The sequence below is a fragment of the Bombus terrestris genome, chromosome 3 (assembly GCF_910591885.1).
Source record: "Bombus terrestris chromosome 3, iyBomTerr1.2, whole genome shotgun sequence".
Taxonomy (NCBI): Eukaryota; Metazoa; Arthropoda; class Insecta; order Hymenoptera; family Apidae; genus Bombus; species Bombus terrestris.
Genome location: NC_063271.1, coordinates 1884033 through 1895363, shown reverse-complemented (window position 1 = coordinate 1895363; position 11331 = coordinate 1884033). Strand labels below are relative to the sequence as shown.

Below are 11331 nucleotides of genomic sequence, written 5' to 3'. Positions count from 1 at the left end.
AGGAACAGAATTTGGAAGCTCGTAACGAAATGTTGGTAGGAAGTTGGCCGGCGTCATTCGCAGAGTCACGTAAACGTGCAGACGCTTTCCAAACTTACACGCACGATATCTAGGTTTCTTCCGAGTGCAGGCACGATCAAAAGAACCTCAATCTCGATAGAACGTGCAATTAGATGAGTCATCCCGTTCCGCGAGAACTTTTGCATAGAGTATTACGCTTCTCCCTGCGACGATCCCTTCCTGTTTCCGTCAATCTTACGTTCAGACTTCCTTCGTCTATGTCACAAAGGCCTTCGAATAGTCGTATTTACGCGCCTATTTCTGTACGAAGAAACTTCAATGCCGTGTTTAACGTAGTTCGACTCTTAAGAAGCGTAACGCGGAAAAGCTACGCACAAACGGCCCACGAAAATTCATCCTGTTCTTTCTTCGTTGAAAAGACAATGCGACAATGCGAACCCTGAAACGAGACGTGTTCTGATAGCTGGGACCTTGACTGTACGTTCGTGAAAATTCTAACTCCAATTTCGACAGGTTGCAGGCCGAGTGCACCTGGCTGTACATATGCGTTGTGGCATCTACAGTTGTTTTCAAACAAAGAGAGGGAGTTGAAACAAAGTAGTCAGCTGATTCGAGATACATCTTTGGTGGGAGACTCTGCTACGAAGGCTTAAATAGCACCGCGTGGAGTTCTGCACTTCAGTGCCAGCCAGCGTCACCTGAAACGCTCTCGTTTCGATATCTTTCCCCTTACTTTCTGAGAGTTCTTCAAGTGCGGGGAAAAACAGAAAATCGCAGCAATCTCGCAGCTTCGTGAAAGATCGAGGACACAACGATCTCGTCTCAGACGTGATCGGTTCATCGATGTTCTCAGAAGCCAACGGTTCTCCGTTGTTTTCTCGATAAACATACCGACTACATTTGCGACGACAACGCTAAAAGTTCGCATTAGACGCGATAGTTTCAGGCAACAAGTATCTCGTCGGAAAAGTGCGTTCCAAGCGTTCTTTGTGTACGATCAAAAGGTTGCGTCCCGAAACATGATTGTTTTTTAATGCGCGAGGAAGAAGTGGAGAGAATCAAGGGTGCTATTGATACTTCGAGGAAGAAACCGTAAAAGCGTGTACTTGATCACTGTGCAACGAGTTCGACAGTGATTAGACAACTTTGAAGAGATTCAGTGATCGTTCGATTCCGAATAAATAGAATTTCTAGACGAGTTCCTTTCTTTCGTTTAAAACTCTACGAAGATTTTTCCACGTCCGTCGTACATAATCGAACGTAGAAGAGATGAGACCACCCGCGTACAATGGTGACGATGTGCAACAGATTTCTCAGGAGCAAGGAGAGAGGAACGTGGCTATGGCTGTTTGCGTCCAGTTGGCGGGCCGGGCGATAATTAGGGTAGTTTCCCGGTGCGAAGAGGCGCAGGACAATTGTAATCTAGGTGGGTCAAATCTATCATTGTATGATTTCCTATCTTTGATGCCGTTTTAATCTGTTTCGCCTCCTAACATCGACAAACTTTCGACTTGCTCGTTGGATTTTCGAATGTAAAACAATAAATCTGCGGAAAAAGTTGATCTTTGAACCTTTTCTGATAGAAAAATAAAAGTAACTCTTTTAAGAGAAAAACGCATAATTTTCTTTTTAGAAAAAAAATGAGAAACTATTAATAAAAGAGCAGACAGAAAGGTATATTTCTCCTTACTAGCGTTGACTCGAGAAACTACTTCGCTAACGTAGAATTGGTTAGCGAAACGTAATTGTTTACTTCGCGTTTGATACTTTCTACGCTACGATATCTTTCCGCCTTTGAGGTATTACACTTTCGCTCGGCTGAGAATTTCATTTGGGGAAAGAAAACGTGCTGGAACATTCGTCGAGTAATATTCGCGTTTCTATGATTCTCTAAAAATTAGATTAAAATGTTCTTCTCGATTTATACTTACTGTACGATCGATGAATAAAAACGCCATGATTGTTTCACGAAACAGAGAACAATTCGCATAATGGGCTGCGCACTTTTCTTCGTGTATATGATAATAAAAGTTCAGATAAGATATCGGATAATGCTAAAATTGTATACGTTTTTTTAGAATAGTACACTCAGACTAATTCCTTATCACCTCCACGCTCACGTTTGTTCAAATCTGATCTAGTGGATTATTTCCTAATCGATTTCACTGAAAATTTTTGCTTGTACGTGTACTTGCAGTCAAGCACGAACTATATATCGCAGATCGGATAAATCGTAAATCTTATACAGGTTGTTTAAGTTGGCTAGCTGTTTGTAACGCATGGCCCGATCTCCTACTGGTATAATCGACTCGCAACAGTACATTTGCCGGTAATGTAATTTGCTCGACTCCCTATTGCACTCGAACATCGCAAATAATTTTCTTAACGTGTGCAAAATCGTGAAAGCAACTTGATGTTCGCTTATAACGTAAACTAAATCGTTTACATGATAAATATGGAATCACAAAGAAATTGTTCCATCGCAAAATAATTTTGATCATTTTGCCTCCGCAGGAGGCATTATCAATAAATTGCGAACGATCGAATAATAAATTAATAGACGTGGTGTCGTATCGAGCGACCTTAGAACTCGCTCGGTTAGAGTTTAGAGGACTAATATAGTTGGCAACTCGATACGCGTTTCTAGCCGGCCTTGATTCGTTGTTTCGACTGACCCGTAACCGTAACGAGCTCGATTTTCAAACTACCGTGACAAACTAGGTTCACCAGTACGCTAAACGTCACCAGTACGCTAATGTCTTCCGCGTCGATACTTACTTTTCGAACCACCGTATAGATCACGCGACTCGCTTCCTGATTCAACCTGGAAGTAAGAACGAGTCTCAGTCCTCGCCTTATCTGCCTATCCGGATAGATTTGAGACCTTTCTCAATGTCGCCTCATCCAGGTTTGTCTTGAATCGATCTGTATCGGGTGTTACCTTATCTCTTCGTTGTCTCTTTGTTTGTTAATTATTTTAGGCGCACTCCTATAATGCCTTAATTACGTTCTTTTTCTCTTAGCTCTATCGTGATTAAGAACATTACTGTCAAGCCGTCAAAAGTAAATACGAGATTTCTAATCGGTAACTGGCGAAAGTCTTGAAGCGGAGAAAATGAGAGCGAGAGGTACTTGGCAGCCACGTTCAAGGAGTCACTCTACGTCCGAATGCGCATTTCTGTAACAACACTTGTAGCAATACTCGAGAAAAATTGTTTTGACAAGAAGCATCGGACCAACAACCAGAAGTGATACCTCTTTTCCAATTTTCGCACATATAATTGGTTATAGTCAGCACTGAATTGTGTCATCAAGAATTTCTTTGTCATTTAAGAGTTCATCCTAATTCTATTTCTTTAAGTTCGGCATAAGATAATAAAAAGTATCTTTCTATTCTACTCTATATAAATGTCTTCCCCACGTCTTTACCCACATAGTATTATCATTCGAAAAAGCAAAAGAGATGTTATAACGTTAGCTCGTTAGGTGATAGGGATATCTAATGTTAGTATGATGCATTAGGCAAGCATACGTAACAGGTGGTCGTGTTCTTTGCTGCGGTAGCGGCTCGTGCATCAATTCGAATAAAAGTGAAATGCTCGCTCCGGCTTCTAGCATAGATAATTGGTTGGATAAACATTGCGTTACACAACTCTTGTATCCGGTCTTTGTTTCTTAAGCTATCCAACCATCGATCCGAACACGTTGCAAATTTTGTCTTTATGAACGAAGCTTAAAATAATACGATTACGTCGTGTACCGTATAACTGCAGTGCTAATAGAAATATTTTTATGACGTCCGAGCCGTTATGTTCCCTTTGCAATTTTTTCATTTTTTTACATTACTTTGTATTGTATTTTAACTATATTAATAAAGAATTTTAAGTTTGTAAACACTTTAACATTGGCTATTGATATTATTGTGCGATATATGGATGCGTCAACTTGTGAGTCAACAGTCGGCCAACAGGAAGATCTATTGTACGTTTTGGAGGCATTTGTGCATACGAAAGGTCAATCTCGGAATAGTGAACCGCTACGAGGCCCTGGCAAAGTAAATGCTCGCGCTTTGCATGTCGCACGAGAGTCGTTTCTTCTTCCTGATCTTTTTACATGCATCCACGACAAAGTGTTAATGAACTACTAAGCTGTTACGTCATCATGTTATTTTCATTGTTGTCCCATTATTTTTTAATACATTCAAGTGAGATTTTTGTGTAGCAAAACCTTACGATATTTCTGCTCATTATCTTCTTTCAATAAAACTAGAATTTCATCTTTCAAATTTGTTGTCATATGGATTCGACAATAAAAAAATCGGGCTTACCGATGCATGCAAACTTAGTTAACTTGTAGCGTTATTTGTCCAATGTATAAAACTTGTGCTTGAGTAAGTGAGTCAGCTTGCAGTTTTATCACTCGACCTGAACGCTGTTCCGTAAAAAATATTTACATTAGTGAGCGTATTATGAATATTTAATAAATGCGTACGATTGGAATAGACTTATTTCATAAGAAATCGGAGAATTATTAATTTTTATGTGAACAGCATTATTTTTTCATATGTAAAACATGGACGATACTGTATATTTTCATAGCCATGAGATAAAATACGAGTGTATACACCTTGTGCGCTATATGAATACAGGTACGCGAGGCGCCACCATGTATGGAAACGTAACCTTAAATGGTAGCTTGCCACCAAAGCCATTTACTACTTTATAGCAAAAAGTCATCGCCACTGTCAATACAAACAGTAAAACATAGTCAGGTAGTTGACTCAGTCAATAGCGTTGAAAATCTTTTCGTTTGAAATATAATAAAAGACGAAATTGTTGTGTTTAAAAGTTTGAAACAGATAATGATGTTAAAAAATATAGTTTCGTTGTAGCGAAGTTTTCAAATGTTCGATACTGTACCTATAAATCGATTCCTGAAGTAATGTATAATATTTTATCTTGCACGATGTTAAGTATCATGAACTACAAATATATCGCTTCGGTAACAAAATTAATCGGCTTAAGTCGTACATAAACATTTGCAATAATATAAATCATAAAAATATTACTTGACGCGAAACGGAAGAAGGCATAACAAAATCAGAACTAAACGCGCAAGCGCCCGAAAAATGGCGACAAGATTTTCTAGCGCAATATCAAACAAGCGAGTGTCCCGCATCTATTTTCATATCGCTAAAACGCTTCTAAAATTTGTTTTTGTCTTATTAAAATTCAAATTAGGTAACGATAAATTTAAATTTCAATCATTAAGAAAATATGATACTACGAATATCAAAATGTATCAGACATTTTACATTATCGTCATTGATTTCCACGTCACAATATCACAGCACGAATTTCCGGAAAGTAAAGTGAATGCCAAGGTCATCAAACGCGTGCTATTTATTTCTGAAATTCGTCGAAAATAAATGTTTCATATAAAGGTGGCGAGACGTCTAACTTGAGTCAGTTTGCCTCAGCAAGATGGCGAACGCCGTCACGAGAGTAGTGTTGCGCTGCGAGGATGCACAAGAAACTAACAATCTTGGTAAATTGTACTTTGTAAAATATTTAAAAAATCGTTTTCATAGACTGTCAAAATCACGATTCTCGTAAACATTTAAGATTAGTCTGTTTAAATTAATTGTCATTGTAGATACTTTAATTTAATTCATGACCTAGTTCTCGCTGCTACAGGTGCATCGCGGGTTTTATAAAAAATTTTATATGTTTATCCAAGCTTTTCACCTTTTCAATATAATTTCTATGTGCTTAATCGGATTAGATTCGATCTGTAACTTCGAATGTAAGAAACAATAATTGAAAAGTGTGCAAACTGCTATTGTTATCGTCGTGGAATATTGATACACTGACCTAGTTCGACAGCTGATCTGTCAAGAACACAATACGGCCGGGCGCAATATCTTCGTGCTCCAGTTATGAAAATTGAACACATCGCTATTTTTTATGACACGTAGTTCAAATATATATGTATAATACATGGAATATATACGTTTAATATAGCGTTATGTCTTGTTTATATAACTGTTGATGTATTTAATTTGATCAGATATAGATTTTGGAAAATATTTTTTTTCATGTCTGAAACAAAGTAATTACGTAACACTTTTTAATGTTACCATTTTATATTTTTCAGATCTGTCAGAATGCCAACTAATGCAGGTACCTGATGCAGTTTATCATTTAATGAGACACACAGAGTTAAAAAGATGTAATCTGTCAGGGAATGTGATAACAAAAATTCCACCAAAATTTGCAGTCAAGTTCTCTCTGATTACTGGTAAGTTGATCAATACTTGTTTTTAATCAAATATTCATACTGTTAATTTCTTTTTCGTCTCTGTTATTATCTTGTTTTCGATAATTAAAGAAAATTTTATCTCTTTTTCTATTTAAGCTGAAAGGTATCACTGTAATACAAATTCAAACACGTAATCGTTTCTAGAACTGAACCTGAGTCATAATCAAATGAGTAAGCTACCAGAAGAACTTGCTGAATTGCAAGCTTTAGAAAGGTTGGATATATCGCATAATACATTCATTGCTTTGCCACCCGTTACATGTCGAATACCGCAACTCAAGCGGCTTCTTGCTAACAACAATTCAATCATTGGTAAGCATTACTTACTTTGTTATATAAAGGATATTCAAATGATTCAGTTATCGATATTATTGGTAATTTTGATAATTTTAATTTTCTAGACATAGACGTTGAAAGACTCAGGCACGCTCCCGCGTTGGAATTTATTGATCTTCAAGCCAATCCATTAACGGCCAGGATGCACGATCTTTTAAGTACTTTAACTCGAATTAAAATTGAACTGACCCCTCGACAAGTCGAAGAATGGGAGGACCTCACTATTTGAAGTGAATCCATAGTTCAAAGAAAACAATAATATCTGCCAAAGCAGCTGATCGTTGAATAATCGTTCTACATGGACGTAGTTTGCTTCCATTACTATTGACTGAGATTGTTCAAAAGTTCGCAGATTGTTACGCGAATTCCGAACAAATCAAGTATTTTGTACAGTGACAAAAAAGCACATGACTGATCGATAACAGGTGTGATGATATGCGGCAAGAATCATCAGAAAATGGAACTCTCTCCAATTGATGTTTCCTATAATCTGTACTTAAGGATAGACTTGCCGCGTACCTGGAACTTTCTTCATTGATCTCGTGGATAGCGATTGATTGTCACTTCTTTTACTCTCGTTTTGTACCGTGTGGATTTTTTTAGATATTATTATGCTGCTCGCTCATTTGGCCCGCGGAATGCTGTGATCCATGTATGTGTAACATCGCGAGCTGCCGATTCAATTTACTACCATATTTTTACTAACTCCAAATAAGTATCCTGTACATTTAAGATATGTTTTATTATTTTTTATGCGTGGACTTGACACACTGCGACATATTATGTAATAAATCGAACGACTGCCAATATATAGGCGATCTATTGCTGACATTTTCGCCATAAATCGATCAATACTTTCGATTTTATAAAACATTGAAAAGAAAAAGAAGAGAACGACAAGTATAAATCCAATGTACCGATTAGAATATACGAAAATTCATTATTTTCTTTTGTTTAGATACGTGTCTTATGGACTGGTAAGAATTTACAGGAACAATTGTATTTAATTTATATAAACGATATGTACATTAAACTGTATTATGTATTAATTGTAACGTAGCTCTGTGTATATGCACAACAGGTATCAGAATGTATTGCTCTGTATTTCTGATCTAGTCAATTGTCCGCGAAATGTTACAATATACTTTAAGAAACACAGTTCTCCTTTATTCTTCCTTCTAACTCATTTCCTTTCTAATGGGGAAAAGGACGTTAAGGAGTAATAGATGGATACGTTGGATTTGCACACTAGTGTCTCAAACCACTTTATATTGGTTTAGTAGCTATATTTTTTCAATATTAATAATAATAATAATAATAATTAATAATAATAATAATAATAATTAAACGTATAATGAGTCACGGAGTTAATTATCTACAATACTTGTTCATGAATATAAAATCACAAAATATACATAGAATGGACGCGCAGTTGAATGTTAAGAATTAAGGTAGACATACGGATCTCGCTCTTTTTTCTATCGTTATCTAATGATTTTCTCGTTACACTTTCATCAAGTGATACAGCCTATCAAGGATCGATATTCAAGCGAAAAGTATTGCAACTGACTTTTCATTGAAACCGATAACCGCACGCGAAAATACTGTTGACTTTCGCAAAAATCTTACAGCTCGCATTCTGACAACTAATGATAAATTTAAAAAATATCGCGCGAAGACACGTACTGTATGCTTATTCTTGGTTGCTCAGAAAATGCAGTGAAACCTATAATCGTATGTCAGGGGGTAAAGAAATTACAGCGAATGAATAGGCAGCAGCAATTGCGGCTCAAGAAAGAGCTATTGATCTTTGTTTAATTTCGTGTACTTGCGTACATTATATACCGAAGCTATACTTTAATGAGTGATTATAGTTTATATATCTATATGTATATATATAAATATTTATTTATTTATTTATATTTATATATATATATATATACATATACATATACATATACATATTTTTAATACGCGAGCATATATACGACTACACGATTTCGATACATCGCAATCGAATCTAGGACGAATCTAGGCTTTGTAACTGCGAAGCTAAGAATTCCTTCCAGCATCGAAATAGAGGCATTTTTTCAAACAAAAATGTTAACACCACCATTTCGTACTTATATCTGCAATGGAAACAAATGTATCGCTTCGCAGGATACACATCGAATCTGGCACTCACACACGTACCATTCATTTCGTTCTTCCTCCCATATCCCTTGCAATATGTACAGAAATATATTCTAACTAAATTCACATCCAGGCAATATCATAAACAAAACTTAACCGACCAATCTTCGGAATCTACTTGCTGTACAGAGCACCACCTAATCACCTTCATGTTGCATTAAAAAGAAAAAAAAAAGAAAACAAAAAACGAACGTCAATTAATAAACTTACTAAAGAACAATAGAAGATAAAAAATAATTCAAAAATAATTGTAAAGAAGCGACATCACATTTCTATCATCGGCTAAAGCAAGAAACAGACATTGATAGATATATATATATATATATATACTATTATATATACATATATATATATATGCCATAAAACAAATAATGCATTTTTCCCATTTTTATAATATATATAAGATTTAAATAAAAATTAAATTTAAAAGCACTATAGTATTTATCAGTTTCTTGAACTTCGGCAGAGATAGTGTGAATTCGTCTGTGAGTTGCCTACTTTACAACCGAGTTAATAAAAAAAAGCACATAAAAACTCGTGCAATTACAACGACCGTAATTTTTATCCGTGATGTGTAGGCGGAGCACATGTTATATATATATATATATGTATGTGTGTGTGTTTGTGTATGTGTATTATACGACAGGTATTTACTTTCATTAACGAAGTTACAAATTATTTACTTGTGCATATCTAAATTACAGAGACACGTTTCCAGAATCGTCCAAGTGATCAGGGTGCTTTTATCATTTTTCTTCAAAAAATGTATCGTCTTCGCAAATATTGAACGTGTACAATGAAACGTCCTTAAAACGGTTGGGCATAACATCATTCTAAGTAATTGTACGATCTTAACTATACTATTTAGTACTAAGTGAGTTCAACTTGTCTCGGTCACTTTTGTATAAAAGAAGCTAGATCTTAAAAGTGAAATTTATTTTCTCTTTGTTCTCTCTTGTTCGATAAACTGATGGAAGCTAGAGGGAAATGTGTTGGACATAATTGACTGAACCTTCGACAACCAAAGTCATAAGATTCTTCCAAAAATCAGAACATTGGCACATAATAATTTTTATTTATACGACATCACCGACATTTAGGCCCATGTTTTGACCAGAGTATATGCTGAAACCTTGTGCCATTCAACCAACACAAAACCCTTAACAACACTCATTGCTATTTTTAATCGTTCAATGTACCATATTGAACTCATAGTATGAATAACCTTGAAACTTCCTCATTTCACAATTGTTTAACGTTCTAAAAGAAGTGGCTAAGTGTTATAGAGATGACACTCTATGTAAGATGTAGGTACAAAGCCCTCGATTGGTTGTGAAATGCGACGCACACGCGTCCATCCATCCCCTTGATCTAATTCAATCATGTATAATTCTTCTCCATCGTACATCGGTATTGAACCTTCGCTAGTCGCTAAAAATATAATTTTCAATTTATATACATATTTTTTGGATTATTAACAGAAATAAATTAGGAATACTTCAGTAAAGTTGTTAGATATATGTACGTACCATCGAAAGGATAAAGAGCCCTACACGTTCCCAATGGCGGTTGAGCATCAATTTCATCAACGTAATATTCTTCTCCGCCACTACCAGGAAGGGATGTCCTCGATTCTCCAAGACCAGATTCCGGGCTATTCGTGGAACTGTGCATCAGTACCGTAAAGCGAAAAGCGTGTCTAATTGGTCTAGTTAAAAATTCTAATCTGTATTTATACCGATTCAAAAACTCATTATTATCACAACGATTCGACTTAACAAAAAGGAAGTCTTTCACGGTAGATCCTAAATTAATTTTGTAATATGACCCGATATAGAATTGGTAGAATTCGAAATGAGAATTAGTTAATTAAAACTTACCCGTGCGACGGCTGCGGCGTACCCGGAGCACTTTTCTTGTGTATTGGTTGATTAGCGTTCGCATTGCTTACACTTGAATCAGACGCCGATCTTGACAGACTTTCCTCTCCTCCTGAATGACTGGATCTTCTTGAACTTAACGGCCTTGTTGCGGAACCATTACTAGTCGGTTTTCGTGGTGCTTGACTCGGACTAGAAATTTTAGATTATACAACTTACACTATGAACTAAGTAGATCGTGAAAAGAGTCTATGAAATTCTGCAAGGTCACCTGGATAAACTGACACCGGCGCGCATTGCTTCTTCGAAATAACCTTGGAACTTTGCCAATTCTGCACCAAGTTTATCTAGTTTGTTGCTCGATTGATTCAATTGTCCTTCTATGCTCATCGGATCACCTAATGCAGGATTTTGTTCGTATACGCCTTTCATCTTCATCAAGCCGTCCCTAGCTGCGGTTTCTTGCTGAATTTTTGCTTGTATTTCATCCAGCCTTTGTTGTAATCTCTTCTTGCGTTGATTCGGAGGTAGATCGCTGCAGTCCTCCTTTGCACCGTCGCCGTATCCAGGCACATTATTC

At 36.4% G+C, this 11331-nt stretch overlaps 2 protein-coding genes and 1 long non-coding RNA gene across 8 annotated transcripts in view; 1 reads left to right on the top strand and 2 right to left on the bottom strand.

The window, feature by feature from the left end:
• Positions 1-681: 681 nt before the first annotated feature.
• Positions 682-7836, top strand: LOC100642680 (leucine-rich repeat-containing protein 20). 2 transcript variants are annotated; one of them, XM_003394243.4, is made up of 4 exons: positions 682-1447; positions 6178-6321; positions 6487-6654; positions 6744-7836. In XM_003394243.4, the coding sequence occupies exons 1-4, from the start codon at positions 1291-1293 to the stop codon at positions 6905-6907; spliced, it is 633 nt and encodes a 210-aa protein (XP_003394291.1). In that variant the 5' UTR covers positions 682-1290; the 3' UTR covers positions 6908-7836. The 2 variants fall into 2 exon arrangements, with proteins under 2 accessions (XP_003394291.1, XP_003394292.1); XM_003394244.4 differs by lacking the exon at positions 682-1447 and adding an exon at positions 5310-5568.
• Positions 3868-5187, bottom strand: LOC125384795. The gene is made up of 2 exons (XR_007223571.1): positions 4648-5187; positions 3868-4452 (listed from the first exon to the last, which is right to left on the bottom strand). It is a non-coding gene; the product is annotated as an uncharacterized LOC125384795 (long non-coding RNA).
• Positions 7837-8460: 624 nt separating the features above from the next.
• LOC100642873 (formin-binding protein 1-like) overlaps positions 8461-11331 on the bottom strand; it is a 29968-nt gene continuing 27097 nt past the window's right edge. For 3 of the 5 annotated variants that reach the window (XM_003394245.4, XM_048404709.1, XM_048404710.1), the window contains 4 exons: positions 11023-11330; positions 10752-10943; positions 10401-10537; positions 8461-10302 (listed from right to left, as the gene is read on the bottom strand). In XM_003394245.4, the coding sequence (XP_003394293.3) occupies positions 10145-10302; positions 10401-10537; positions 10752-10943; positions 11023-11330 (795 nt within the window). In that variant the 3' untranslated portion in view covers positions 8461-10144. The remainder of the gene's footprint in view (positions 10303-10400; positions 10538-10751; positions 10944-11022; position 11331) is intronic. The other 2 variants (XM_048404708.1, XM_048404711.1) reach the window with 2 other exon arrangements.

Excerpts from the sequence above, each read along its gene's own strand:
- LOC100642680 (XM_003394243.4), top strand. The coding sequence starts at position 1,291 with ATGAGACCACCCGCGTACAATGGTGACGATGTGCAACAGATTTCTCAG. Across the intron at positions 1,448-6,177 it reads GCAGGACAATTGTAATCTAG|ATCTGTCAGAATGCCAACTA; the intron begins GTGGGTCAAATC and ends TATATTTTTCAG. Across the intron at positions 6,322-6,486 it reads CAAGTTCTCTCTGATTACTG|AACTGAACCTGAGTCATAAT; the intron begins GTAAGTTGATCA and ends AATCGTTTCTAG.